Source organism: Hippichthys cyanospilos, chromosome 11 (genome assembly GCF_059441005.1).
Source record: "Hippichthys cyanospilos isolate Australia breed blue-spotted pipefish chromosome 11, RoL_Hcya_1.0, whole genome shotgun sequence".
Taxonomy (NCBI): Eukaryota; Metazoa; Chordata; class Actinopteri; order Syngnathiformes; family Syngnathidae; genus Hippichthys; species Hippichthys cyanospilos.
This window is the reverse complement of record NC_142379.1, coordinates 20,119,279-20,146,233: the sequence shown is the minus strand read 5'-3', so window position 1 is coordinate 20,146,233 and position 26,955 is coordinate 20,119,279. Positions and strand designations below refer to the sequence as shown.

Here is a 26,955-nt window from a genome sequence, read left to right as displayed (position 1 = left end):
GTTACGTCCCTCTCATATTATAAATAATCCACATACAAAATACTAACACGGGTAGGTTCCAAAAATGTACTTGTCCTGAGACGAAATCTAAAAAAGAAAGTGAAAATGAATTGAAATTACATTATTATTTGTTTAATTGCTGTCTAACTGTGATAACTATCTGTTTTTGTAGACATTGTATTTAAAATGAAGTATTCAAGCAACACTGTGCTTGTGGACTTGCATGACAGTGATGCTGATCCAACATGGTATGCTAGATAGAAGTGCAGCAAGTGAATGTAGTTGGATGCTGGTCCTGCCAGCACGAAAACACAACTGAAACATGCTGGTCTATGCTGGAACACCCATGCCTGGTCTATGCTGCTCTGTTGTCGTTTTTAACTAGGGCTTGCTTCTGTTAGCCATATTTTTTTTGAATAAAGTTAGCCATGATTGATTGTGTCTCTCCCTCATGCAAACATGTTATGCAAGTGATGAGAAAATATTACATATTATTTATCAACAATGCAATAACAGCTAGCTAACCAGCTAGCTTCTATTCCTAAAAAAAGCTAACATTCGTCCGGATAACTGTTAGTATTACTATAGTACTATTACTATGCATATGACAATAAAACTCTTGAATCTTGTCTTTACAATGCCAGTATTAAATCATGCAATAACATTGTACTTTTCACATGTAAGATGAGCGAGCCACGCCTTACATAATCCGTTTATTACCTCTTATTGAATATGTAGCAGAAAATTTGAAATGTGAAGCTTTTTGAAAAGACCAGTAGACCTACAGTATTTTTTTTTTTTTTTCTTAGGTTTAAGCCCAAATTCCGAAATGACCCAGTGCTTGTTAGTTCCACGCGCCCACAGGCATTTAAAGGGCACACCCGCTCACAAACTTCGGACAGCGCTAGTCAACTTCGTCCACTAAGGTTGACGTCACGCCTGTCGTCCATCTGTATGTCTGTCGGTGTCGTCTGCCTCTGTGCTCTGATTAGAGGATCGTGACGTAATCATCGGCGACAATGAAAGCGGCACTCAAGTTGCATTCGGCCTGTCACAGCCTTGACGTATGCTCCACTAGATGCGATGCCGTTTTTGGGGCGCCTCTCTCGGCTTCGATGTGCCCTTTCCCGGTGAGAAGAGGTCTCCGACTAGGCGATGAGGATGAGTCAGAGGGCCTTTACGATCAAGACACGGGTTGACGCTGCAGGAGGAAAAAGCAACGCTCAATTGGGCTCTCTGCCCAGACTCAACCCACAGCCACGCACCATCGTCTTCCAAACCAAAACACAGACGCTCAAAACTTCTCAGGACAAGAAGTTTAATCCATACAAAAAAACTGAAGGTATGTTCCTTTCACACGTTATAACAAGGAAAGTCAGTCCACAAGTCGTTCCAAAACGGACGGGTAGTTTTAGTAGCAACGTTTTTGAAAAACTGTCCATATAGTTCATGCTGCTTTCGAGAAAACCAGGAAATACCACAGTCATTTAATTGGATTCGTCCTGCTCAAACATGAGCGCATTTATGAGATGTTTGTCACATTGTTGTTTGACACAAACCTGTTGTAGCTACTCAAGCATCCGAAAAATATAAGAACCTTGCTAAGTTTACTTTACATAAATTTACATTTTATACATTTACATTTTATTCCAATACCAGTTTAATGTCTGGACTGCTGTAATTCCAATGATCAGATTTGCAAATCATTGCAAGTTGCATTTTTTTTTCTTTTGGCTACAGTTAGCTCCTCTGCCAACTGATCAAAATACAAACTTAGCAAAACAAATAAGAAAATTTTGTGATGACAAAAGTAACCATCGTTCCATTTGTTTGATTACATTTTAAAATTCCTATAAGACAGTGCAATCACTGTCCAAGTCAACAACTTGATTTGTTTTTTTTTGTTTTTTTACAGAAATTAAACTGAAATTGCCTCCAATCAATACTCCTACAAAGACCAGGATCCATTCGTCTTACTCAAACAGCATAAACGAGCTGAAAAACCAGAACTATGACCTAAAGCTACAACTGGTCGAAGTCAAGACCGAGACCAAGCTGTTAAAGAAGGTTCAGCATCGCCATACTGTGGCATTGCAGCAATTCCAAGACTCTGAGGATGGTGTTTCCGAGGTTAGTGTCACTGTCCATCAATTGTCTCAATTTGGTCATCAGTCTGTTACAATTGAAAGAGAAGAAATGGAAGGGTTTGGATCCAGAAAGTTTTACTGGAACTTAAACCCCACAAACCAAACCATGACAACCTCTTTTTACTCCTAGGTACTAAATCAGAACGATGGCGAGGTCAGAGACTTGCAAAAGTTGCTCTGTGGGACGCGCACCTGTCGTAACAACCTGGCATGGAAGCTCCAGGTCACAGAGAAGGAGCTGACCAATGTTAAAGACAGGATCCATCAGCTCCAGCAGAGGGTCATCAAAGAGCAGGCTTTGCCAGCGAAGGACGAACTATCTCGCAAGCTAAATGAGGTCTCCATAGAGCTGCAGGAGAAGGACAAGCGAATAAATGTATGTTATAAAACGGTAGTACTCGCCCAATTAACAGTCCCAAGATTTTAGATGAATATCATTTTAGTCTGATGTAGCTTTTTTTTATTATTATTCTTAGCTTGCAGGTGCAACCACCTAGCTTTGATAACATCATTGTTAGTGATTCCAGTGTAGTTTGGTCAGTTCAAATTTGAGTGCGCATTTGTTCCAAGGCAGAATTCATAAAAGGCAAACACATGTGCCCCTAAGGTCACTATCTGCCTCAACTAGTAGAGAAAGGAAAGGAAGATTTGGCAGTAACTAAATTTAGACAACTTTTGAAAAATTACATGAACATTGGTGGCTCAAAATAGTTCTTGGGGACTACTTAATGCTTGTCAGTGCCACATTGGTGACCCCCCCCCACCCAATCAAGTGTATGTCTATAGGCCACTGAAATCTAGGCACATACTTTGCACATGTAGTGTACACATGTAGACAGCATCTAGCAATACTCACAGGCACATCGCTGGCGTCTGGTGTAATCCACACATCTCCAATCTCTTTTCAGGAGACCCCAAATATGGCAAGTTCGTTCAACCAACAGCATTCCATTGTGAGTTAGCAAGTGATTTTCAACAATTTATGTGGGTCAACAATTTGGTAAAATATCACCCAGTAGAGTGAAATTTGCCAAAATGTGAATTAGGAGGTTTTTGGCCCGACGCCAGCGATATATTGCTTCTTTGCCAATATATTGGTCAGTATTAGTGTCGTACTGATGCGCTGAGAGTTGAGATGTCTCAATTAGGGGTGACAGTCGTTAATTAATATGTGGATTATTGTAGATGAATTGGATTTAAAGTTTTAATAATTTTTTGTCATATGAAGTATAAACGCAATAAAATAATGTTCATCTTTTTTCTTTTTTCCCCCCGGGCACTTTGATGCACTTGGGTACAAACACTGTAAAAAATAATTAAGTTGTTGAAAGTAGATTAATATTGCTTTTTTCTTTTGAATGTTGATTTTTTTTAATATACAGTATATATATATATATATATATATATATATATATATATATGTGGCTATGCTCGTAACTCGAACTGCTCGTATGACGGGCAATCCAAACCTATGTTAATTAGTGAATGCGTGCAAAAACCTTAGGTAAAAACATCACAACTTTATACACATATTAAAAATTAGTAACATAAGCTACTGTACAGTTAAATTAAATAACATAAATATACAAAGAAAAAATGACATTTACCTTTGGGGCGGCGTGACTTGAGCTGGGTGGAGGCAGTGGGGAGCAGAGACAAACGCAGAATTTATTTATCTTCTTAAACGAGAACATATCATCGGCGATTTCCTCCTCTTTAATCCATCATAGAAGAAGCCTCTCCATTTTGTTGTTGACTGAGGTCTGTCCCCTGGCAAGGAAAGTCTTGCCCTTAGAAGATTGCCGAGCGGTTACGGCCATACTCACTAGCAAGGTTAACTATGTGTGCGCCTCCTTTGTATTTTTTTATTATCTCCTGCTTCGTTTCTATTGTCATCATCCTCTTACTTCTTTCTTTACCGCCACTTGCAATTTTAGAAGCCATGTCTAACATAAAGTTTGCAAAGTCTTCACAACACATCGACCAGCTGTGCCATCAAGCTAGATGAAGGCGTTCGGCCAATAGCATATCGGCATTTCTGTGATTGACGTGACGCCGGCCAATAGCATATCCGCATCTCCGTGACTGAGACTGGGACTGTGAACTTAATCGACCAAGTGCATATCGGCATCTCCGTGACTGACACCGTGACTGAGACCGTGACTGTGACTTTATAAGACCAATAGCATATCGGTGTTATCTGTCACACGCAAGAATAGTTATTTTTGTTGATGCAGCAAAGCGAAAAAATTAGTGCGGACGCTCTGACCGGCATGTTGGATTGTTCGTAAGGCGTAAGACGAAAGGTTTGTGCGTAAGAGGGTGACAAAAAAACGCCGCGGTCCACGTTCGTAAGATGAAAAGTTCGTAAACCGGGGGCCCACTGTGTGTGTGTGTGTGTGTGTGTGTGTATATATATATATATATATATATATATATATATATATATATAGAGAGAGAGAGAGAGAGAGAGAGAGAGAGAGAGAGAGAACTTCCATTTCCTAGGGCAGCTTGGCAAAATATAATTGAGAAGCACTGGCATAATGGAAGGAGAATATTTACATAATTATCTAGTTACTATTGGTTTTGAATTTACAATATTGGAAAGAATGGATTAATCACGTTTCCATTCATTTCTAAAGAGATAGGAGATTTCATGTGTGTTTGAGCTATGAGTGTGGTTTAAGAATGAAATAAACTCATCTCAAGTTACCACTCGATATATTGTTTTGAAATGTAATCGATTTTCTGTCACCTTTACCACCTGCAGTCTATACATAATGCCGAGCCACTCCTGCATCAGGTACTGCTGTAACTTCCCCAGCAATGCGGTTATTGGACGCTGGGGTGACAATAGCACAGAATGGAGGGACTTGGTTGGGTGATTTAAGATTGACGTAACTTTGAGTAATCCTCTTTTGATATGTCGCAGGATTTGGAGAAGTGTAACAAATTGCTGCAAGGCTCGCTCAATCGCCAAGCAGCAACAGAGCACAAGAAAATCAACACAGCCAGAAAGACATCTTTCTGTCTACAAACACAAGTTTATGAATTATCCAAGGAAACTCGGGTAAATGCAGTTTTTTTTTTTATTTTTCAGATTTTGCCAGAATTCCTCCTACCCCATTTCAAAAGTCATAGATTTTTTTCAAAGTAAATGTATCCGTAGTGTTTTTAATGAATGAATACTTAATCTTTTATTGACACAGGACATAAAAAGAGAGCTTGAGATCCACAACATTTATGCTTTGAAAATTCAGAACCAACCAAAACGGAAAGGTACACCAAGATGATAAGACGGCCAAGTCGGTATCGGCAGTGACGTCACAAGACACATTTCTCATTTGCAGGCAAACTACACAAGATGGTCCAGACGGAGTTAACAGTCTCGACGCCTGGCAGTGAAGTTGACAGTTCTGCTAAATCGGATCCTTCTGAGCTGGATGACAAGCTGCAAACTGCTGCCACTAGTGGTTACCAGGAGAGTGGACAGGACTATACAGTTGAAGGTCCAAGCGAATTGGAGGAAGCTCCAGGTAACTGTCCGCCGTTGCAACCCAAATTCACAGTGAAACAATCCGAACCATCGGGACAAATCCATCGCCGTTGCAACCCAAATTCACAATGAAACAATCCGAACCATCGGGACAAATCCATATGACGATAAATTGAATGTTTGTTAGTTTCAGATCTCAAGATCCCCACGCCGGAGGTGAAATTAAGTGAGGAAGTGCCAGAGGAGAAGAAATCTCAAGTGGCATCAGACCGTGCGGTGAAGCAAGAAGAGAAGGCAGTTTGCTTACCACCGCCTGAGCCGAAAGCGCCCGCACGGCCCAAACTCCAAAGACGTAAATACCTTTTCTCATCAGTGGTTGAGAACTTGCATAAGGGCAAACCAGCCTACCCCGGGCTGACCCTGAATGAGTACAGACAATTATTGGGACAGAGGAAAGGGAGCAGTTTGAGTCGACCACGTTCTTCAAATTCTCCAGCTTGGAAATCCGAATGTAGCTCCCCGCGTGTGGCCCACGTACTTCGATCTGAAGCGGTCCCTTTAGCGTCAGCGCGAGTCTCTGATGATCTGGACTCAAACCAGGATGTCTCACAAACATGAGCTCTATTTTTACTCAACTCTGTTGAGTAGTACAACTTATATTATCCTGCTACCATTTTGTACCAGCTGGTTTTAACAGCAGTTCTCTTTTAATGGATCAGGATTTATTCTTTTTTTACTCACTTGGTATTAAAACTTAACCCAAGCAAAACAAATGCATATGCCCAACTCCAAATTAGATGAAAATACACCTGCATGCCAATCAATCTCTGGAGAGGTCAATAAAAGCTAAGATTTAGCTTGACCAACAATATTAGACATTCTCTAATGTAGTTCTCAATTTACAACTGACAGGGTCTATTCCAGGTGTCAATTAATGAACCTGACAAGTGATACAAAAAATAAGGAAACCAGTGAAAAATACGTGCAAGTACAGATGATGCCGCCAGCTACCTCACTCGTGTTAGATTGCTATTGGTATAGATTGGATTTAGGAAAATGATTGTCGAATGTTTGAAGCTTATTTAAAATGTATGTGGACATGGATTTTATATGTTTGACCTTTTACCTTAGCTACCTCAGCCATTTGAGGTCCTATAAAAACATTAGGACTCATAGGCATTAAAAAAAAAAAAGTCCTGGTTGAAATGAGTGACAGCACTTTTTTGGCCATTGACCTATCTACCTCAGTTCTCTTGTCTTGGATATTCAAATAAGGTGTCGTTCTCTGTCCAAGAGCACTGAAATTTGAAAAAATAACCTCTTGGGAGTGGGAAACTGAAATACCCTAATTGGACATGTCAACTGTTGCCAAGTCCTTTGCAGTCCACGGTCGAAGCATGGACTTGTGGGTTGGTCAGAAGCTACGGATCAGTGGAAAGACTATGTGCCTGGCACTGCCCAGGAGCCCTTGAGCAAGGAACCAAGATCCAACAATTTAGGGTATGACTTTATGCAGCTCCTTCACTGTCCAATTACTCCCTTTGTACATGTGTTTGTGTATACTGATATAAAAATGTCTTTGTAGTAAGTTACAGTACAGGAATTAAAAAGAAACAATGCTATGGGTAATATTTAGACTGTTATTTTTGCTGTGTTCTGATCGCTGATTCCAGTTTCTACTCCTCAGCAATAAAACAGCTTTATTTTGTGAAGTGTTCCTGCAGTGTAAACATCTTTTTTGCAAATGTTACTGTTATATTGATTCAAAATAATCAAACACTGGTGTTGAATATCATTTAATTTTGCTTTAGTCTAACTTAAATATTGTTGGTGGATATCACTTAATACCATGATATTGACCAGTATTTCTGAAGCATTTTCAGTTATAGATGGTCTAGTCATAACGTATTTTTACAATAGTTCATTTTGACTTTGGCTGACAGGATGGATAAGCAAGTCTTTTTTTAGGCTCTATGTCAGGCGAACAGGACGAGGAAGAGGCGAAGGACCTTGGAGGGCTGATCCTTCCATGTGGACTGAAGATGGAGGGAAGGGGATAACACCGGTTGGGGCAACTATAAGATACTGGGCTGAAAGAAAGTGGATGCTTTTTTGTCTCATCTGCTTGGAAGGTTGAAAAGTACCAGGTAGAGTCTTGGCCTTGGTCCCCAATAACAGGGTGACAAAATGCACAATTTTGAACATTCCCCACCCTGCTACTGGTGACAAGTGTAGAGTGCTTTAATGACACTGATGAGGGTAAGCAATAAATACACCGTAATTCCCCCCCAAATTTAAGAGGCACCTATGTATAATTTTGGGGTCAAATTCTGGTATTCTGTTACCATGTATAAAATGGTTTGGTTTTCCAAACAAAGTAACATGCGAAGACTAAGGTGCTCTTACAGCATTCAAATAAAAATATTTGGGGATTTTTTTGTCAGTCCCAGGCTGAAGATTGAAAACACCTTTCATTCAGTGTCCTTTTGTTCCTACTTTGTACATTGTAAATTCAAACTGAAGTCACTCAGATTACACAGAAAATCAAAATGAATCATTTTACGAAAGTTAAAAATGTTATTCTAACCAAAATTCAGATTTTAGATTCTTCAAAGTAGGCGATTTTTTTTTTTTTTTTTTTGCCAAGATGACAGCTTTGTACATCTTGGTGTCAACATTATGCTGTGGGTGCTGCTATATAACGAATGACTTCACAGCTGTGCATTTTCATGAGTAAATACAGTGAATGTATAAAACAGCATTTGAATTTGAGGGGTTTCAAAACGTGATGTGTGTATATTTTATTTGGTTGTTATTACTCAAATTTTGGCGACACGGTGGCAGATTGTTTAGCATGTCTACCTCACAGTGGACATTGGACACTCCTAAGTTGTCCTCAGGCATCATTGTATGTGTGTGTATGAGTGGTTGCTTGTCTTTGTGCGCCCTGTCCCGTGAGGATAAGAGGTTAAGATGATGGCTCGATGGATTATTCTGCTTTTTTAACTAATTTCAGTGCCAAGCGTTTTCACTTAGCTTCCAAGGCCGACAGAATATTGTGTGCTATGTCTATGTAAACATGGGTCGTTTCATATATTCGATTGATTTCCATTCCTTACTTAGAGTACAAGTATGTATGTTTAGTACGTATGGCTTTCTTCTCCAACATGAGCAACACTGCCAACTAATGGTCACACTTCATCACTAGAGTGCTCAATTGACTTAACCAAAATAAGTACTAGTTAAGGGTGTCAGCTACCCTTTCATAAAAAAAAAAAAAAAAAAAAAAAAAAAAAACTATGTAATGAGAATTCTTGTAACTGTTACACAACGTAAATATTTTAAAAGACGAGAATTCTCATCCATGGCACGGAGAGAGTCACTATATTTGCATCACTGCCATCCTGCATAGGTGTCACATAACGATGATATTTTATGTGAAAAAAGGTCAATTTAGTTTTGGCAGCCTCTTCCTCAGAGTAAAGAGATCCAGGTACAAAAATGGAAATGTATTTCCTGTTAAATTCCTGAGATCAAATTTATTGGCCCATTGTTGATTGGCGTTCATACAGCAGACCTCACAGAAATATCGAGATGTAAATCAGCCTATTGATGGGGTCGAAGATACGGTATACTACACCTAAAATGTCATGAGCGGTACATCATGACTTGAGAACTTTCAATTTTTTTTGCAATGCACCTCACTGAATAGTAAGTATAAGTCAAGAATGTTCTAAGACTTTCCCAATGTGGTGGCTTTCCCATAATCCAGCAATGTCATACACTCAAAATGTTCAGTGTTACGCCCCCCCAAATCTTACCACTTCTAGTAGTGTCTCATTTCTCTTCAAAAGTGAAATCTGAATTGTTCCCATAGCGTGAACATGCCAAGTTCTCCCAAAAGCCAGTTCTCGAATAACATTCACGAGGTTTGAAAGCCTTTCATACACTTTGCGATTGATGCGAGTGGAGTCCAGAAGGTGCCGCGGTTTGTCGCTTAAAGTCAGTCGGTACAGCCTTCAGTTAGTCCATGATGGCTGGATGAATGGTTGTCAACCTACCCTTTTGTTAGCTCCATTAATGCACCCCTAATTCTATAGTAAATCTGCTGCAGAAGACTCTGGAGGTAATGCACTATACATTTAATTTAAAGAGTATCGACGCATTTGAAAACTAATTTTTATTCAAGGGAGTGGCAACGCAGAAACCCCAAGACAGAAAAACCCAAAGAGTTAGCACACAGATCAATGCTATTTCTGTCCATGTATGCTCAGCAAGGCAGGAGGCTAACTTTACTTTCCCGTAGCCGACTGACAGCTGAAGTTGCCAATCAGTGCTGCTCCTCCAGGGCACAAGCTACCCCAATCGTTCGGCGATGGAGCCCCGCGGTAAAAATAACCCGGTCACTGTGTGTGCGCGCGTGCACACGCGCGTGCTCTCCTACTTCTAATAATAGAGGGAGGCTACCTTCTCCTTTAAGTGCTTGTTGCTTACTCTAATAAGAAAATAGCAACATAATGGTTATCAAAGTGTTTCTCGCCACCTCATCGGGATCCACGGCGGTAAGTTTGGACTTTTAATATTGTTTTAGTGTTTCGGAGCGAACTTCCTTTGCTGTATTCTTCCAAACGCAATGTAAAGCCAGTAGCCTTTCAACAATTTGCCATGGATATATGTTTGCTGAGACGTTTACAGACAAAGCACTCTAGACCAAAGCTCGTGACGCAAGTTCTCATGACGGACCGAATGTCCACGTTTGTATATGGTTTCGTTTTTGGCAATTATTTCGACTGGGGGCGGGGGGTATGCATTGTGTTGTCGGACTCTCGCCAGTGCACCGGCCTGCTTGCACAAGTGGGGTGAACTGGGGGCCTTATTGTGGAGTTTCCCATGCAGCATTTTCCACGTACGAGTTCACGTTTGAAGAATGTCTTAGGCACACTACCCTACAAAATTGTCGCAAAAAGTGGACATATTTAACGGAAATGTTCGTAATTGTAATGTAAATGTAATTGAATAGGATTGAATCATTATTAAAGTTGATTTTTTCCGCATATGCATTGCTTCAAATTTGATTCTCTACTAGCTGTCATGTTCAAGGTTAGCAGTCAAATGATCACTTCCACTCCTCCACAGAGGTTTATTTTCCCACAGTTGATTTGATCTGGATTTTATTCAATAGTCAACTGATATTTTTATTCTCATCTCTTTTTGTTTTATTCTTCCTGTAGTTTTGACTTTTATCAAGTCAGTTCATTCATTATATTAGTCATTCAGTGAATGACACATTACAGAGATAGCACCAAAGGATATGTGCTTTTGTAAACACAGTAAGTGTAAGTATAGTGAAACATACATTTTTACCAATTTAACAGCCCTTTTCAGTTTTCTCCACAACGAATGGGCTGTCATGATAGTTTTGACATTGTAAGATTAACAGATCTTTTGCGGTGACTCAATTACAGTTGTAACTTTGAGCTTTCTGGACACAGATTACATCCATTATTGCGGTATGTGATCGGGTTTTCTGTGGTTGAGTTGTTGCGTTGTTGGAGGTTGGAAAACAAAAGGTTAATCATACCCAGAATGTGGACACTGATTGGCTGTTAATATGTTTGGCATGACCTGATAGGCTTTTGTTCTGGATGGGAGGGTAGGTTCAGAGGAAGTAAGACGTAAAAATGAAAAACAACTTTTTTTGCCATGAAAGCAGCTCAAGTTTAGTCTACCACATAAATGCAAAACACCCATCTGCAACTGCAGCCACAGCATTTGCAAAGTACTTTGCCAAACTAAACTCGAGAAGACCCCGCATTTGAGGAAGGACGATGCTTCTCTATGCTACTCTTTTGTAATGTGTTTGGTTTTTATTTTGCTTGCAATTCCTGATTTGCACTTGTCTTTAGTCCATTGTAATGTGCTTCTATTTTTTTTTTCTCTTTATGGAATTTTTTTTTGTGTTTTTTGTTTGTAATTTTTGATTTGTTGTAGCATGTTGTCTTTTGTAATATCATTGGTTGTTGTTTCTTCCTAATTTATTTTTTTTGTGATCTTTGATTTAAGATGATGTACATCATGATTTTTTCATGTTTTTTTTCCTGTTTGCCATTCCTGATTCAGTAATGCTTTGTAATGCTTTGTAATGTTTTGTAATGCTTTTTTTTGTGATTTGTACTTCGAGGCCACCATATTTCTTTCTTTTTGACTTGAACTTTAGAGTTACTTCCATAGAAACATTTGTTTATAATTATATTGAAGGTAAAATCTCTCCTTACTTTTGATTCCTAGTGTCCAGAACCCTTAGCGTTCATCTACAGTATATTGGCCAATGCAGGAGTAAGTTTGGTCTTTAGCAGCCCCCATCAAGTCTGTTTTTGAGGTATATTTCCTCGAACACACCCGTTTCAAACGTTTGATGACAATCATGGTTACTAGGATCAGGTTTACTGGATGATGATTACATTGAAAACAGGCTGGATAGGGGTCTTGAGGACAGGACATGAGCACAACTGGCTTAATGGGTGAGCCAGCCCTGGGTACAAGTACTCCTATTTGAGAACCACTGCAAGACAGTATGTACTGTATTTCTCTGAGTTTCTCTGTTTATAAGTCGACCCCACTTTTTTACTTAAATTTGGGTGAATTTTACAAAAACGTAATTATAAGTCTAACCTGACTCTAGCGGTTATGTAGATCATAGCTGTCCAATAATAACACATGGTGCTTTTAGATGCATTTCTTCATCGTATATTGAATAACATACTGTTGCGCTTATTGGGCGAGGGGGTGAGACAAGGGCGAGGCAATGTACGTGCGCGCATAGACGCAAATACTGAAATTAATGTTGCAACAATAAAATAATCTGAATTTTCAGTGCTTTTTTTTTTTTGACACAGCTCAATACAGTATTAATTTGTGGAAAAGCCCTAAAAGTCATCATCACTATTGGACACGCCAAATAGCTCCTCCTCTTCTTCCTCGTCATTCATTCAAACATCCTTGTTTCTCTGTTTATAAGTCAACCCTGCATATAAGTGCCCCTTTTTTACTTTCCCGGGTAGTCATCGTGGGACCCGTCAAATTAGTTTGAAATGGAAGTCTCCAGAAATGCTTTGTTGAAGCTTTCTTTACCCAACTGACAACTGTGTGAGATCAGAGCGTGGAAGTTGCCCTTCGCTGTGTTTCTCCCCCCAACTGCTGACATCCATGGGTGCCACTGCTCTCGCATTTTTGTTTTGAATGAACAAATCAAGCTGTCTTTTCCGTTTCATAATGCATCAAAATCCGCCGAAAAAATTATCCACGCAGCCTCGTTGTCGACAACAAAGAGGCAATTAGGCTTGACAAATGCATTTTGTGCGCTCTAAAACGGATGCATACTATATCAAATTAGGGGTATGTATATGTAGTAATTTTAAGCTTTTTAAATCATATGATTGTAATTATTTTGCATTCAAGTTAGTGTTATTCAAACACAGATATGTGGGAAAAACGGTCTGTTTAGATTTATGTGGTTAGAAGTCGACCACCCTTATATAGGGGTTGAAAATGAGGAAAAAAAAACCCTTGACTTATACTGAGATAAATACAGGATGTTCATCTGCAATCTAGTGAAAATGCAATCTCGAGATTGTCCCACTTAGATAGATGAACAAAGATGTATTATTTACAGTCAATGATATTGAAATAGTGAAAAACTGTAATTGGATCATTTCTCACGTTTCTCGATCTTTCGTCACGCTCAAGTGTCACTGTACAGTGGTGGGAAAATCAATGCTCTAAACAGAGATCAATATCATCAATTACTATTGACATTTTTTATGTCAACTGGTTGACAAAACTGGGTAATTGCATCACTCATGACTAAAAGACTATGTCTCAGTTTCCAAAAGGTTTGTGACCCCCTCCAATGAATGCTTTCATAGAGATCTAACAAAGTGAAGCTGTTTTTTCAATTCCAGATCAAGAAGAAGCAACAAGATGTGGTGGGCTTCCTGGAAGCATTGAAGGTGGACTACACTCAGCTGGACATTGCCTGCAATGAGCAGAACCGCATGTGGATGAGACAGAATGTACCAGAGGAGAAGAAGCCCTCCAATGGCATCCCACTGCCCCCTCAGATCTTCAATGAAGAGAGTTACTGTGGGGTCAGTGTAAACTAAACACAAAACAACACTACTGTGAAGATTATGTTATTTACAGACAATCAATTAATAGATTATTTTGATTATTAATGTAATGTTTTTATTTAGGACTATGAGACATTCTTTGATGCCAAAGAAGACAACTCGGTATATGCCTTCCTGGGGTTGGCCCCTCCTCCTGGCTCAAAGGTCAAGATTCAGTCTTTTAATCAATTCATTCTCTTATTTTGCTGTCCGTAATTAGTTGTTCTTTCAGCACATACTATAACAGACCTGTAAGAACACCTACAACAGCCTTGATGTTTTTTTGCAAGAAAAAAAAAAAAAAACTACAAAAGTACCAGAATCACTAGAAGTGCGTATGGGCTTAGTAGTCAAAATGTAATTTTTGGTCATTTCAAATCCAGTTTATTCGAATTTTTGGATTTTCCAAAATGGATCTAAATTGACAGCTAGAACGGTATATTAGGGGCTGAATAAAGCAGACGCTTTTGGCATGCAAACATGTGGGAAACTTTGTCATCTGAAGGCTTTTAAGGTGGAATTGAAACCTGATATCTCTGGAGCGTGCCAGTAAAACCAACTTCAGTGTTGTCGTCGCACTTTTGACGCGTGAAAGAAGATGCATGGAATCTCTCCAGCTCGTAGATTCAAACGATTAAAATTCAAGTTTTTTTTTCTATTTTTTTAAATCAGACTCCTTGCCTCTGTGTACTTGCTCGCCGGTTTTCACCGGCGCACACAAGAAAGTAATAGTTCATTCGACATGTTTTCTGCCCGGCGCTTCCACGTGGTAAAGAAATTCCCGAAGGTATGTGTTGCGGAAAATCTGGCCGGCGCGGACACTGCGCCAAGTGGCGTGATTGCCAAAAAGACATCATTTTGTCTCGTCTAACCGTGTCGAACTCGCGGGGTGCGTTGAGCATAAACCAAGCTGCGGAAGTTCTTGCAGAATTTGCTTGCTTGCTATTTCTTAAGCTTAATGATGTCTTAACCTTGCGTTTGCCCTCTTGTGGTAGAATGACCGAAAGTGCTTGAGTTGACATGTGCTGGTAGGCAGCTTTTTGAATGTTAAAATCACTGATTTTCATCAGAATTAATCGTGGCAGCCAATATCCTGATCGGGATTAAAATTCGATTAATTGTGCAGCCATATTCTGGAGGTCACAAAAGAACCTAGGAAAACATCCAAAAAAACTTCAGGCCTCACTTGGCTTACTGTATTTTCCGCACTATAAGGCACACCTAAAAGCCTTAAATTTGTAAGCCTTATATTCTGGTGCGTCTAATATATTGATCTTATCAAATGATACAACAGCAAGCCCAATGTGATGTCTCACAAGCCATGAACTCTACTTAATCTCAATTTAGTGGCGTGAGCTTCACAAACATGCTGAGTCATAGTAAAAGTAATAACTAAATAAGCATTATTTCAAATTTTGAATTGCAGTATATTGGACTCCTATAGGGTGTACCTCTCAACCCCTCGCTTGCATGCATTTAGAAGGGACGGCAGCGTGGCGTATTGAAAGTCGTCATGTTTTGACAATCTGTGCAATATTTTAGCCGCCTTGTGTTTTTTGTGTATGCTTTTCCTTTGTTATCACTTATCAAAAACATCAAATGCCCGTGTTGGGTCAACATTTTCCCCAGGGGTTAATAATGGTTTTATAAAAAGAAACAATTACAAGTGATAAATATACATAAAACACAGAAATCAGTCAGGGGGCAAATACCTTTTCACTGCACTGTACAGCTGCTAATGTTTTAATGAGGACTCCATATCTGTCAACTGGACTGGACAGTTAGTTCCTCCAAAACTTTCCTGACAATTGGCGTGTTACCTTCCTTTTTGTTTACATGACTCCTTTCCTCAACACAGGAAGCACTGCAGGGTGACAAGGAAGGACACATTATTGAAAACGGCACTCACGCTGAAGAAACCAACGCGGAGGGAGCCCAAGATGACACACCAGTAACGTTTTATCAATACACCTTGCTTTATTTGCTTCCTTTGCTGTCAGCTTGGCCACACTCACTTTCCTCCAGGTGCACCTGTCCAGTCTTCACATGAACTCTTCTTTTTGTGTTTACTCAGTGGCTGAGGCGTTTGAATTCACGACTAAATACACACCATCACATTATTGTTTGCAGTTTTGTGTTTCCAACATCCTTCACCCTCCTCAACATGTTTTGATTGCTACATGTTGGCAAACACATGTGATGTTTGTTTTTTGGGATGTGAGTGAAAGAATGCGAAGCACGCATTTTTAAGGTTTTTGTCAAAGTTTTAAAAGTACAGTGGGGAAAAAAGTAACACACGAGAAGTCTCCTAACAAAGAATTTGCCTTTTAATTGACCATTCACTCACGTGAGCTGCTTCTACTTCCTTTTTACTATCTGTTATTGTAGTTATAACTCGTTTTGAATTTCCAGAATGTCTCCCGTTCACGTGTGTGCCACTCACTTTGCAATAACAAACAATGTATTTAATCTGATCACCAGTTTGTTGTTTTCACCTAAAAAAAAACAAAAAAAATAGGTTCTAGAGACAGATTGTAATGGAGAAGCGATTGAAGGCGAGGAGGAGACAGAGGAAGGTGAAGGTCCTGAGGAGGAAGATGGAGCACACTCTGAAGAAAATGAAGCCACGGAAGGAGGAAAAGAATCCCAATATACAGTAACTGATGACCTCTAACTTTATTTTGCTTTTCATCTAAACATTCCTAAGGCGCTCTGTTTTCACTTTCAGCATCCCCAAATTTACTCAACTTTACTTTTTTTCCTTTACTTAGCTTTTGTCTTCTTTCCTGGCTCCTGTCGACTCCATCAATTCCATTTAGTTCAACTTTTTTTCTTCTAAATCCACAAACATGCATACTCTTACAGAGTGCCTGGATTTTTCACATATACTTTTGTTTTTCTTCCTTAATGCCTTTATATCTAACTGTTGATGACAATTTTCATTTAACAAAGTCTTGAGTGATATTGTCAAGCTGTGTCATCAAGTCATCATAAATACCACTATGTCTTTTATTGTTAGGCTAATTTCTAAATCCATGTTGTCTTTCTCTTAATAGGGTCACTCAGAGGAAGATGAAGAACAGGTATGTTTTTTTTTCTTTTAAAGTTGTGTGTTCATACATACATACATACATACATACATACATACATACACGCACACACACACACAGACACACACACACACACACACACACACACACACACACACACACACACACACATATATATATATATATATATATATATATATCATTCTAAAAAAAAAAAAAAACAAAAAAAAACCTAAAAGCAACAGTTTTTCAACATAAACCTAATGAATCCAATTTACTCCCAATATATGTACCTTTGCAGCTTTATAATTCGGAAACATGTTTTCACGTGCAATGTGAAGTGCTCGGCCACTGTTGGAGGTACATTGTGCTCTGCGATACACACACACACACACACACACACACACACACATATATATATATATATATATATATATATATATATATATATATATATATATATATATATATATATATTTCTTTATTTCCACTCAAACTCCCAAAGAACACAAACCTAAAAACGGGGAAACAATGCCACCCCTTACCTGGGGAAGACAATACAGGACAGTTTCTTCATGAACCTCGCATCTGCTTCCCTCAGGGAGCAGCACTGCAACTGAGGGGATGGCGCTCAGTCCCGGAACTACACCAAGCGTCGCGGAAGCAGAATGCACAGACCTTGCAGGAAAATAATCAAACATGGCTAAAATAAGATGACTCATTGAGATCAAATTCCCATTTGTACAAAATAACCATGAAATAAGTCAAATTCAAAATACTAGGGAAAAAAAAACTTATGTTAAATTTTAGTTCCATTATACACGCAAGAAAAGAAAAAAGAAAGGAAAAAAGTAACACGCCAGAAAAAAAGAACACGCAAGAAAAAAGGAGCAGGCAAGAAAAAAGAACTTGGGAGAAAAAAAAGAAGCACACAAGAAAATAGGAGTAGACTAACTTCCCCTCCTGGAGGATTGTGGACTCACTGCTGATTGGACGACAGGGGGCAACTTGATTGAACATAAACAATATTCGTCTTTGAGCAGGACGTTAATCCCATGACAAGTTTTTTTTTTCTCTTTTTAAAAATGAGCACTACCAGCAATTCAAACGTTGTTGCCGCTATCAGAATCTTGGCCTTGTCAGATTGCTTTTTTTCTTGTGTGCTCGATTTTTCTGATGTGTTTTTTCTCCTCTTTTTTCTTTCATGCTTCTTTTTTCTTACGTGGTCTTTTATCCTGCATAGTCTTTTTTATTGTGTGCTTCTTTTTTGTTTGATCTTCTTTTTTATTTGGTGTTCTTTTTTATTGCATGTTCTTTTTTCTGGAGTGCTGCTTTTTTTTCTTGCATGTTCTTTTTTTCGTGTTCCTTCTTGCGTTTACGTTTTTTGGTTGCTATGACCTTATTTGCTTAGTTTTTTGTTTATGTTTTACTCTTCAGGGCCACTGTAGAAAGAACAATTCAATCCCTCAACTTGCAAATATAAAACACGTATTAGAAAGGGAAAAAAAGTAACTCATCTCATTTAACTGAGATTAGTTGGCAACCAGTTCAGGGTGTGGAATTGGCTCCAGGGCACCAGTGAATTTAGTGAGGATAAGCAGATATGATTTTCAATGGCCGGATTGATATTTTATTTAGAATTTTAGTCACGAGCTAATCTGGAAGGAAATCAGTAATATCCAAACATTTTTCTGTGAAAACAGACAGCGAACATACCGAATAGTATAAATTGTCGCTATTAAGTTGAATTGCTAAATGCATGCGTAAGATAATGAATGTAGCACAGTAACTAACAGAATTGCTTTTACAATGGGCATAATCTTTCATGAATGATGGTATTTTTCATCTTTTTTTCTGAATTTTTCCTGTAACTTTTGAATTCCAAATCATTCCAGTTGGAGAATTTGTTTTCACAGGTTACTTTGCAAATATTTGCCAGGTTGTCACAGCACATTCAAAAAAATTCTGATATCACAAATTCTGACACCACAAATGATAATACACTAGGAAGTACATCAACACAGGTACATTCAGCACATGCATTTCCAACTTTTGTCTTTCGTAGCTTCATTGACACAACCTGTTTCTGCCTCTTTTTGCACGCCGTGTGTGGCCTCATGTCCATCTCTTGGTTTGCTTTGGTCAAGGAGGAAGAGGATTTGCGATCAGAGGTAATTGTCCAATGACCATCATCGCTTCAACAATGTTCCTCTGAACTTCTTGCACTTTTGTGGGTTTGTGTTCTCGGCAGCCATTGAGGCTAGGAGGATTTTTGTCTTGCTCGTTTCTGCCCACCCTTCTTCATTTTACTCGACTTGAGTCTTTTTTCCAACTGGTTTCCCCTTGTCTGACATCATCTTCTTCGTTTCAGTCCAGTGCATCCTGAGAACATCAGCTAGTCTAGCACTTTTCTAAAATATTGACAACTTATCGATCGCATATGCCTGCGCTGCTCTTTTGCTCCCCAGGCTTGCTAACCTGCAGTCTCTTATTATTCCTTTCAGGAGGAGGAGGAGCTACGGCAGCTTGAGGTAGAAACATGACATTTTTTTGCTTGATGTATTTCTTACTAGAGCTGGGTATTGTGTCTTAAAAGTGTACTGTGATATACAGTGATCCCCCCTACTTCGCTTTTAATGGGGGGTGTTAACCCCCCGTGTAGTCTGAAACACGCAAAGTAGGGTATCAGTTCCTAGATTTCTATGTACAGTACGCCCCATTATAGCCGCAGTAACCAAAAACAATGCTTTTTTAAATTTTTTTGCATATTTTATTTCCTTTCTCCTATTATTTAACATTACATTATCCTTAATAACATTATTGTATATTCATTAAATCACTAATATTACTTAGTTTGTTGAGAATTTGTTCTCAGGACTGGTTATCTGCACCAAGACTCCAGTGAAAGATTGCACAAGTCATCACGTTGAACTTCACATTTATTTTGGCTCATGTATGGTGTATCATATAGTATCTGTTGAATAATAAATCAACAACAATGTTAAAGTCAGTAAATTAACATATAAACACTTGCTGAACTTTAATCTATGAATTTACTGTATTTTTAGCCGGCCGACATTAGCGGGTTAGCAACAACTAACAACAACTACTAACTATAAAGTGCAACCTCAACACAAACGAACACATAAACAGAATAAACACTCATCGCTTACTAAACATAGGCAGTAGCGTGCGTTATCAACATAAATGATCATAAACTATAAATATGAGCTTACGTTGTCATTCACTACGTCACTATAACGAGCCGAATGATGCACAGAGAACGTAAAACAGGAAACGGAAATGCAACGCGACCCGACAAATTAAAAGCGTGCATTTCAAAATAAGATTAAAAAACGTCATGAACGCTAACGTTAGAAGAATTCTTAACATAGTTATTAACTAATATTACTTAGTTATTTGATGAATACAGTACTGTATAATGTACTTTTTTGCTTTTATCATTTTTTTCCATTTTTTGCTCATTTTTTAAAAGATTTTTTTATTTTGAAATATTTTTAATTTTTTCCTGGAAAAACCGCGAAATCTATGGCATACATACACGAGTGGATAAAAAAACATAAGGAAATGATTACAATAGACAAATTCTATTTATTTTTGTGAGAAGCCACACATCATTGACATCTATGAGCATACAAATTTCTTCTTCAAATTCTTTTTCAAAAAAAGCAGCATCTCCACATTTTTTATTTCAATCATGCCCTTGACTGTTTTGATATACTGTATTCTCTGCAGTTGAGAATACTCTTTCACATGGCACCAATGTGGCACGAATACGCATGTAGCACATCTGGCCAGACGTGCCATTTTTGTTCTTCAACTAAACTGAAACAGATCTGTGACGTCACTCGTGCTGGTGAAAAAATACGACAAAAGCCAGGAAGAAATGTATCGTTATAATTTATCAAATACAGTCAAACCTCGAGATACAGTCGCTTCTATACATTTTTTTTCTTCAGATTACAAAAATGACAAATGACAAAAAAGAAACAAAACAAAATAAAACAAACCCTGAAATCTCAAAATTGAATTAAACGCAACATGAGATTCTATTGCTCGTTAATGTGGCTGCTCTCATATTGTTGTGCTTCTCGGGAACACATACAGGAGCTTACTACAGATGACTTGAAAATCGTGCGGAAGCCTGAGATATGACTACAATGGCAAAAATGAACGATTGCTACCTTTGTTTCATAAAGTTTACTTTTTCTACCTTTTGCGCTCCTCTGTTGCCATTTTTGCTTTGGAACATAGCCTCACTCAAAAGGTAATGCTTTGTAAATTTAATGCGGTGTTTTTGAAACGCTTGAAATGATTTACATGGAAAACACATACATGTAAAACACAATTCATAATATGACAAAAATCATGATACGGAAGCCACTCTTGAGAGCGAATTGTTTTTAAAAAACAAAGTATTATGAAAATAAGCCGTTTCAAAACCGATACACGATATATTGGAAACTGAACGTTGTATTGCAATATGCCTCTTGTGTCGCTTCGTATCGCAATACATCAACATCTCAATATCATTGCCCAGCACTATTACTTATTACTTGGCTCATCTTTCACTTTCAGTCCCTTTCCCCCTTTTCCGGTTTATCAAACATTTCTGTCAAGTTTCTCCACCACGTCTTAATCTAATTACAGTACTGTAAAACCTCTAATCCAACACGATTGGTAAAACACACAAGACATACTATAAACAATTTACTATCAACAGGATATTGATGTTGCCCCACTTAGACATATCAATTTGACAACATTTAATTGGGCAAAAGGACACACAAGTGTGCTGACCAAATAAGGTGCTCATAATAAATATGTACAATGTTTTTTCATGCTTGTGTAGTAGTGTACTTTTTTAACTTCATAATTTCATGTACTGTACTTGCATTATATTATAGTTCACTGATATTGTATTTATGAAAACTAGCATGACACATATTTAATATATGGAGATTTACGCTATGGTTGAAGTTCAAAGGTTATACTCTATAACCTATTTGTGATTTCCTTCTCAACACTGTTTGAGGATCATAAGACACTCTGTAAAGTTGCCGAACATATTTTCGCATAGCTAGGCCAAAACAATTTTGTATATGAAAAGGGCAGCAATAACTTTATGATGCATTCACATTCACAAGTCCAGGTTGAACTAGTGACAAGATCGAAAATCAAACTGTGTGTGAAAAGTATGTGTGCCATCCTTGAGACATTCCATCTTCCTGCATGGTCTTTTTCCACAAGCTTCACTGCTTTGCTTGGCTGTTTTCATCTTTGTCCTGTCTTGTTTTTCTTTCTTGATCACTGTTATACCATGTTTTTATTGCAGGCTCAAGGGAAAAAAAGCCATGTCATACACAATTGGTTGAAGTAGTTTTTTTTTTCTTTTGATATATTTTTCTTGTCCTATAGTCTTCCTTCTGTTTTGGTATGGATGCTGCATGACCGGATTCATAAATGACAGCCTACAAAGCATCATAACTGTAACAATATGTTTTGTATCTTTTATTCAGGAATCTTCCATGTAGTTTTTAAAAATCTTTTAACCATACACATTTTTTAACTCCACGGTTTTATCTTGCATAGGAGGAAGAAGAACCTGACGCAGCGGAAGAGGTATCTGCACTGTAAATATTTGTGAACTGTGATTGTGTTCAATGCTTATTCCGGCTGTACCTTCGGGGTATCTGGCTTGTCACTCAGGTGCTGTCCTTAACCCCTAGGCGTCTGGGGTTTTTTCACTAAGCTGGCCTTATTATCAACTTGGGCTGACTGAGGGGGTCATAACATCGTCAAATATAAATATAGACCTTTGCATTGGAAGTCCAGGCTAAGCCAGTCATCAAAGTCATTGAAAGGCTTTCAAATGTCATAAGTTGTCTGCTAGCGCCCCCCTGTCGTTTTGGGGTGTCACCACAAAATTTTCTATTGCACCCTGTTCGCGAGTTGCTGTTGAAAGGATTCATGCAAAAATTGGGGGAAATGCATGATAAAACATCGGGTTTTCAATAAGGCCAAAATGGACATTTCCAATTTTTAATGGCTGTAAATGAGCCCGGCAGGGTGTACCTCTCGACCTCCCATTTGCAAGCATTCAGAAGGGACGGCAGGACGATGTATTGAAAGACAATCCATGCTATATTTTAGCCTCCTAGTGTTGTTGTTGTTTTTTTTGTGTTTGTTTTTTGTTTTTTTTTGTAATTTTTTCCTTTGATAGCGCACATCAAAAAAATCTAAAAGCCCGAGTTGGATCAACATTTCTCACAGGGTTTAAAATGACTAGGTTTGAAGGTATAAGGCTTATACGTTTATGCCCTGTAACTAAGTTTAATTACCTTGTACCTTAAGGAAGAGAAACTGATTCATATGCAAATGTACTTTTTCTCTTTTCTCCAAGACTCACATTTTCTGTCTATTCACATATTTCTGTCTTGTTTGAAGATTTGATGTCATTTTTATTTCTTTTGCCACAACTGATATTTTTCTGTTTTGAGGTTTAAAACCAGGTGGGAGATCTCATGAGCTAGGACATGTGTACTGCCTGCTTCAGTTGATGCAAAGATAGCACATATGGAAATGTTTTCCATTTTTTTCTTTCCAGAATTTAAGTGGTACCTTTTGTTCATTTCCTTATGTTATAGCAGTTAAATCCCCAAATAAACTTTTTTTTTAAAAAGCAAATATCGATATCCTCCAGTGAACACACGGCAGACGTCTTCTTTGTATGTGGAAATTATGACTTTTTTTTTTAAATGATGACCATTGCCAAACGTTTTATTTCTTTAGATATTTTGTGCATCCGCGACTGCCTCTATAGTCAAGCATGCTAGAACACTTCCTATAAACGACTTCTATTTAAGCATTGACTTTTGATTAAAGAATGACTTTAGGATGTAAATCTGTACATAAATTAGGGTTGTATTCTCCATACCTCATTTTTTTTGTAGACATGAGTTGAAAAACTCCACAATTGCAATTCTTTTACTACCTTGATACCTTGTATTTATTTTTCTGCTTCTCTCTACTGTGTCCAACAGGGAGAAGAATACTCGGAAGAAACACAGGTAGTTGCTGACTACTAGTAGTATTATTTGTTTGCCACCTTGTCATGAATATAAGTGTGTGTTTCACTTAACAGGGAGAAGAAGCCGAGTAGTTGAGACGAAGGAACGCAATAGCGCCCTCCCATTTTTGGTAAATGTAATTCTTATCTACCACTAGGTGACAGTAGAGTTTTATTTACAACATGAATCATAACATGACTTAGAGTTACTCCTCATGGAATCTCATGCTAGAGCTCTATCAACAATTTTGCCTTTGCCAAGATAATAAGGCCAGAGGCCATGCACAAACACCAGGGGCCCAAATGTGAATATTATATGGATAACTATAGAGTGATCCCATTAGATGCATAGCTAGGGGTTTGATGAGTTATGATGACATCATCACAGCCCTATTTTTTTTTTTTACAGTCTATGAGCTCAAACATAGGCTTATTGTAGTACATTGCTTCTCAACTATATTATACAAAGCCCCTCGGAAAGAGAAAACATTTCACCCCCCCACTTGCCAAACCGACGATATACATACCTACATTTATATCCTTTTTAACATTAACAAAAGAAAGCAATATAAACCAACTTTCAACAATTGATGATAACCTTTTTCTTTTTTTTTTTCAACATTTATATAGGTTAAAGGTGTGTCTAAGCAGAAAAAACCCCCAAGTGCATCAAAGTGCCTGAAAAAAAAAATGCCAATCCTTATTTGATCACAATTACACTTCACATGGCAAAAACAAATCCTTTTCCCTGGGTCAGCCATCTTCCGGCAGTAGGCGCGGGATGCGAGAACTGGTTGCCAGCCAATGGCAGGCTACCAAGAATCCTCCCAGAAAATGTCGCGCTCAGGGGTGGCCAAGTTCGGTCCTCAAGAGTCACAATCCAGCCTGTTTTCAGTGTCCCTTCAACTAACACACCTGATTCAAATGATTAGCTCATCAGCATGCTTTGCAGGATCCTGATAACGACGCTGATTTGAGTCAGGTGTGTTGGTTGAAAACAGGCTGGATTGTGGATCCTGAGGACCGAACTTGGCCACCCCTGGTCGCTCTATATAGAACTCTCCCAGAAAGTGTTAATTGTACTCCAAACCAGATGAGTGCTCACTTTGGCATTTTTTTTAGGTACATGTCATGAGGCTGAATATTTTTTCTTAGCATTGGACAGTTTGGTTCATGGAAAGAAACTAAAGCTTGCATGCTAGCTTCAATGAGCATAGGGTTTTGGATTATCTGTCGTAACATCGAGAGTGCTAAAGTCTCACTTTTGGCTCCTGCAAGGCAGCGATGGTAACAATCCGATATAATCCAATTCTGCAGAGCCTCTCTTTTAGTTAGCCCACTCAAGGAAATATGCAGGTTCTGGAAGAGCGAGCTTTGCAGAAATTGCAATCCCTCCCGAGCCCTGCGAGCCCCTGTCACAGTGCGTTAGCGGAAGCTGCCAAGCGAGATTTGGATGCGCCCGCGGAGGAGTGGCCGGATTGGATGGCACACGGGCAGAGTGGTGGTGGCTGCCTCCACCATCACATCCACTTGAGAAATGAGTGACCTTGTTTTTGTTTTGCTATGTTTGCCCAGCCTTAAGGAGCCTCCTGTGACATCTGTCCCTGACCATTGGCCGCCCGGCTCCTTCAGGCAGCATCTCGACTCCTCCCTTAGGGCAACACTGTACCAGCCTTGGAAAAAAACAAAAACACTCTTCATGTGCTTGAAAAGTCATTATCGACATTTCTTCTCTTTTGACTGCAGCAATAGATTGAATTTGTACATTTTACCTTTAGACAATGATTATAGGACTAACAATACAGTATGTGCAGGGTAGCATAATGCTGCAGATCTTGTCTGTAATGTCATTTTAATGTACTTCACATGTTTTACACGCAACTCATTCAATCCCAAAGGCATTTTAAATTTTTTTAAAGAGTCCAGACATTCAATCCCAGATAAATTATGTCATTTCATTACTTTTAAGTGTTTGGCCAAAGGAGGGTTGAAAATTGCTACTTTAAGAAACTACTGAGTTCATCAATATACTTTAGCCAACCAAAGTATACAATTATCCTGGGAAACTAAGTACTCAAGCTACAATGAGAACTAAAGCAATCCATTTCTTTAGCTAACCAAGAGCTAATCGATTACCTTTGGGAACTAAAGTCATCAGTTACATAACTGAATACTAACGCTGCAATGATTATTATAATAATGGATTACTGTAGGCCACTAAATATTAAAGTAATCAATTACTTTGGGCAATATCTAGGTAAGACTTATTTTATTATTTTATCTTTATTTGATCTATTTAATTACCTAGTTTAGTAGCTGACATTTTAGTCCCAGCTTTAGAACAGTTGAAAAGTTTAAAAAAAAAGTCAATAGAAATAAATACAATTATTATTGAATGGTTGGATATCTGGACGTAAAAGAAACATAAAACACATCTTTTGGATTTTATTAGTTGAGTACAAAAATTCACCCTGGTATACATTTAATTGCCACCTTGAGTTCTTTCTGGGGGTTTGGACTGTCTCCCTCTATTTTTCAGTCGTTTTAGCGACACAGTGCAAAAACACACCTACATAGATACAACAAACTAAGATTTTGGAAAGGAATACATTTGAAAAGACGACAAGCTAGTCCGTCACTACAATGAACACTGGCCAAGCTGCTGCTTAAACAATGCACTTTGATCAAATATGTGACTAAGTCATGGATGCACGGAAAATGCAATAAAGTGAAAGAGGTTTAAAACATATAATGATGATGTGGTTATGTTTTGTAAGTTTTGTATTTATATCCGCAGACTACTTTTAATTGTGAAGTCTGTGAGTTGACCACTGCTATTCGCTGGGAATTGGGCCCAGGCCGGCACACATTGCAAAAATCTATTGACACTAAATGTTTTTAGCAGTCAGGCCCAGAGAATAGATTTTTCTCAATGTGGCCCCTGAGCTAAGAAGAGTTTGACATCCTCGCTTTCAAATATCTTCAGCATTTATGAAAAACAAAT

General features: G+C 38.5%; 2 protein-coding genes across 6 annotated transcripts; both read left to right on the top strand.

Moving 5' to 3' along the window:
• Nucleotides 1-1,064: 1,064 nt before the first annotated feature.
• On the top strand, nt 1,065-7,051 carry LOC148416287 (uncharacterized). 3 transcript variants are annotated; one of them, XM_088427901.1, is made up of 8 exons: nt 1,065-1,342; nt 1,916-2,130; nt 2,278-2,523; nt 3,056-3,100; nt 5,080-5,217; nt 5,357-5,426; nt 5,498-5,683; nt 5,837-7,051. In XM_088427901.1, the coding sequence occupies exons 1-8, from the start codon at nt 1,156-1,158 to the stop codon at nt 6,259-6,261; spliced, it is 1,512 nt and encodes a 503-aa protein (XP_088284027.1). In that variant the 5' UTR covers nt 1,065-1,155; the 3' UTR covers nt 6,262-7,051. The 3 variants fall into 3 exon arrangements, with proteins under 3 accessions (XP_088284027.1, XP_088284026.1, XP_088284028.1); XM_088427900.1 differs by having other exon boundaries at nt 5,831-7,051; XM_088427902.1 differs by lacking the exon at nt 3,056-3,100 and having other exon boundaries at nt 5,831-7,051.
• A 2,575-nt stretch (nt 7,052-9,626) lies between these two features.
• sh3bgr (SH3 domain binding glutamate-rich protein) lies at nt 9,627-26,703 on the top strand. 3 transcript variants are annotated; one of them, XM_088428299.1, is made up of 12 exons: nt 9,627-9,769; nt 13,605-13,790; nt 13,896-13,976; nt 15,670-15,762; nt 16,330-16,467; nt 16,868-16,894; nt 19,009-19,032; nt 19,366-19,392; nt 22,475-22,504; nt 23,926-23,952; nt 24,027-24,082; nt 25,527-26,703. In XM_088428299.1, exons 2-11 carry the CDS (start codon nt 13,698-13,700, stop codon nt 24,042-24,044), a joined length of 558 nt encoding a protein of 185 aa, XP_088284425.1. In that variant the 5' UTR covers nt 9,627-9,769; nt 13,605-13,697; the 3' UTR covers nt 24,045-24,082; nt 25,527-26,703. The 3 variants fall into 3 exon arrangements, with proteins under 3 accessions (XP_088284425.1, XP_088284424.1, XP_088284423.1); XM_088428298.1 differs by lacking the exon at nt 9,627-9,769 and adding an exon at nt 9,929-10,205 and having other exon boundaries at nt 19,012-19,032; XM_088428297.1 differs by lacking the exon at nt 9,627-9,769 and adding an exon at nt 9,937-10,205.
• The last annotated feature ends 252 nt before the right edge of the window (nt 26,704-26,955 follow it).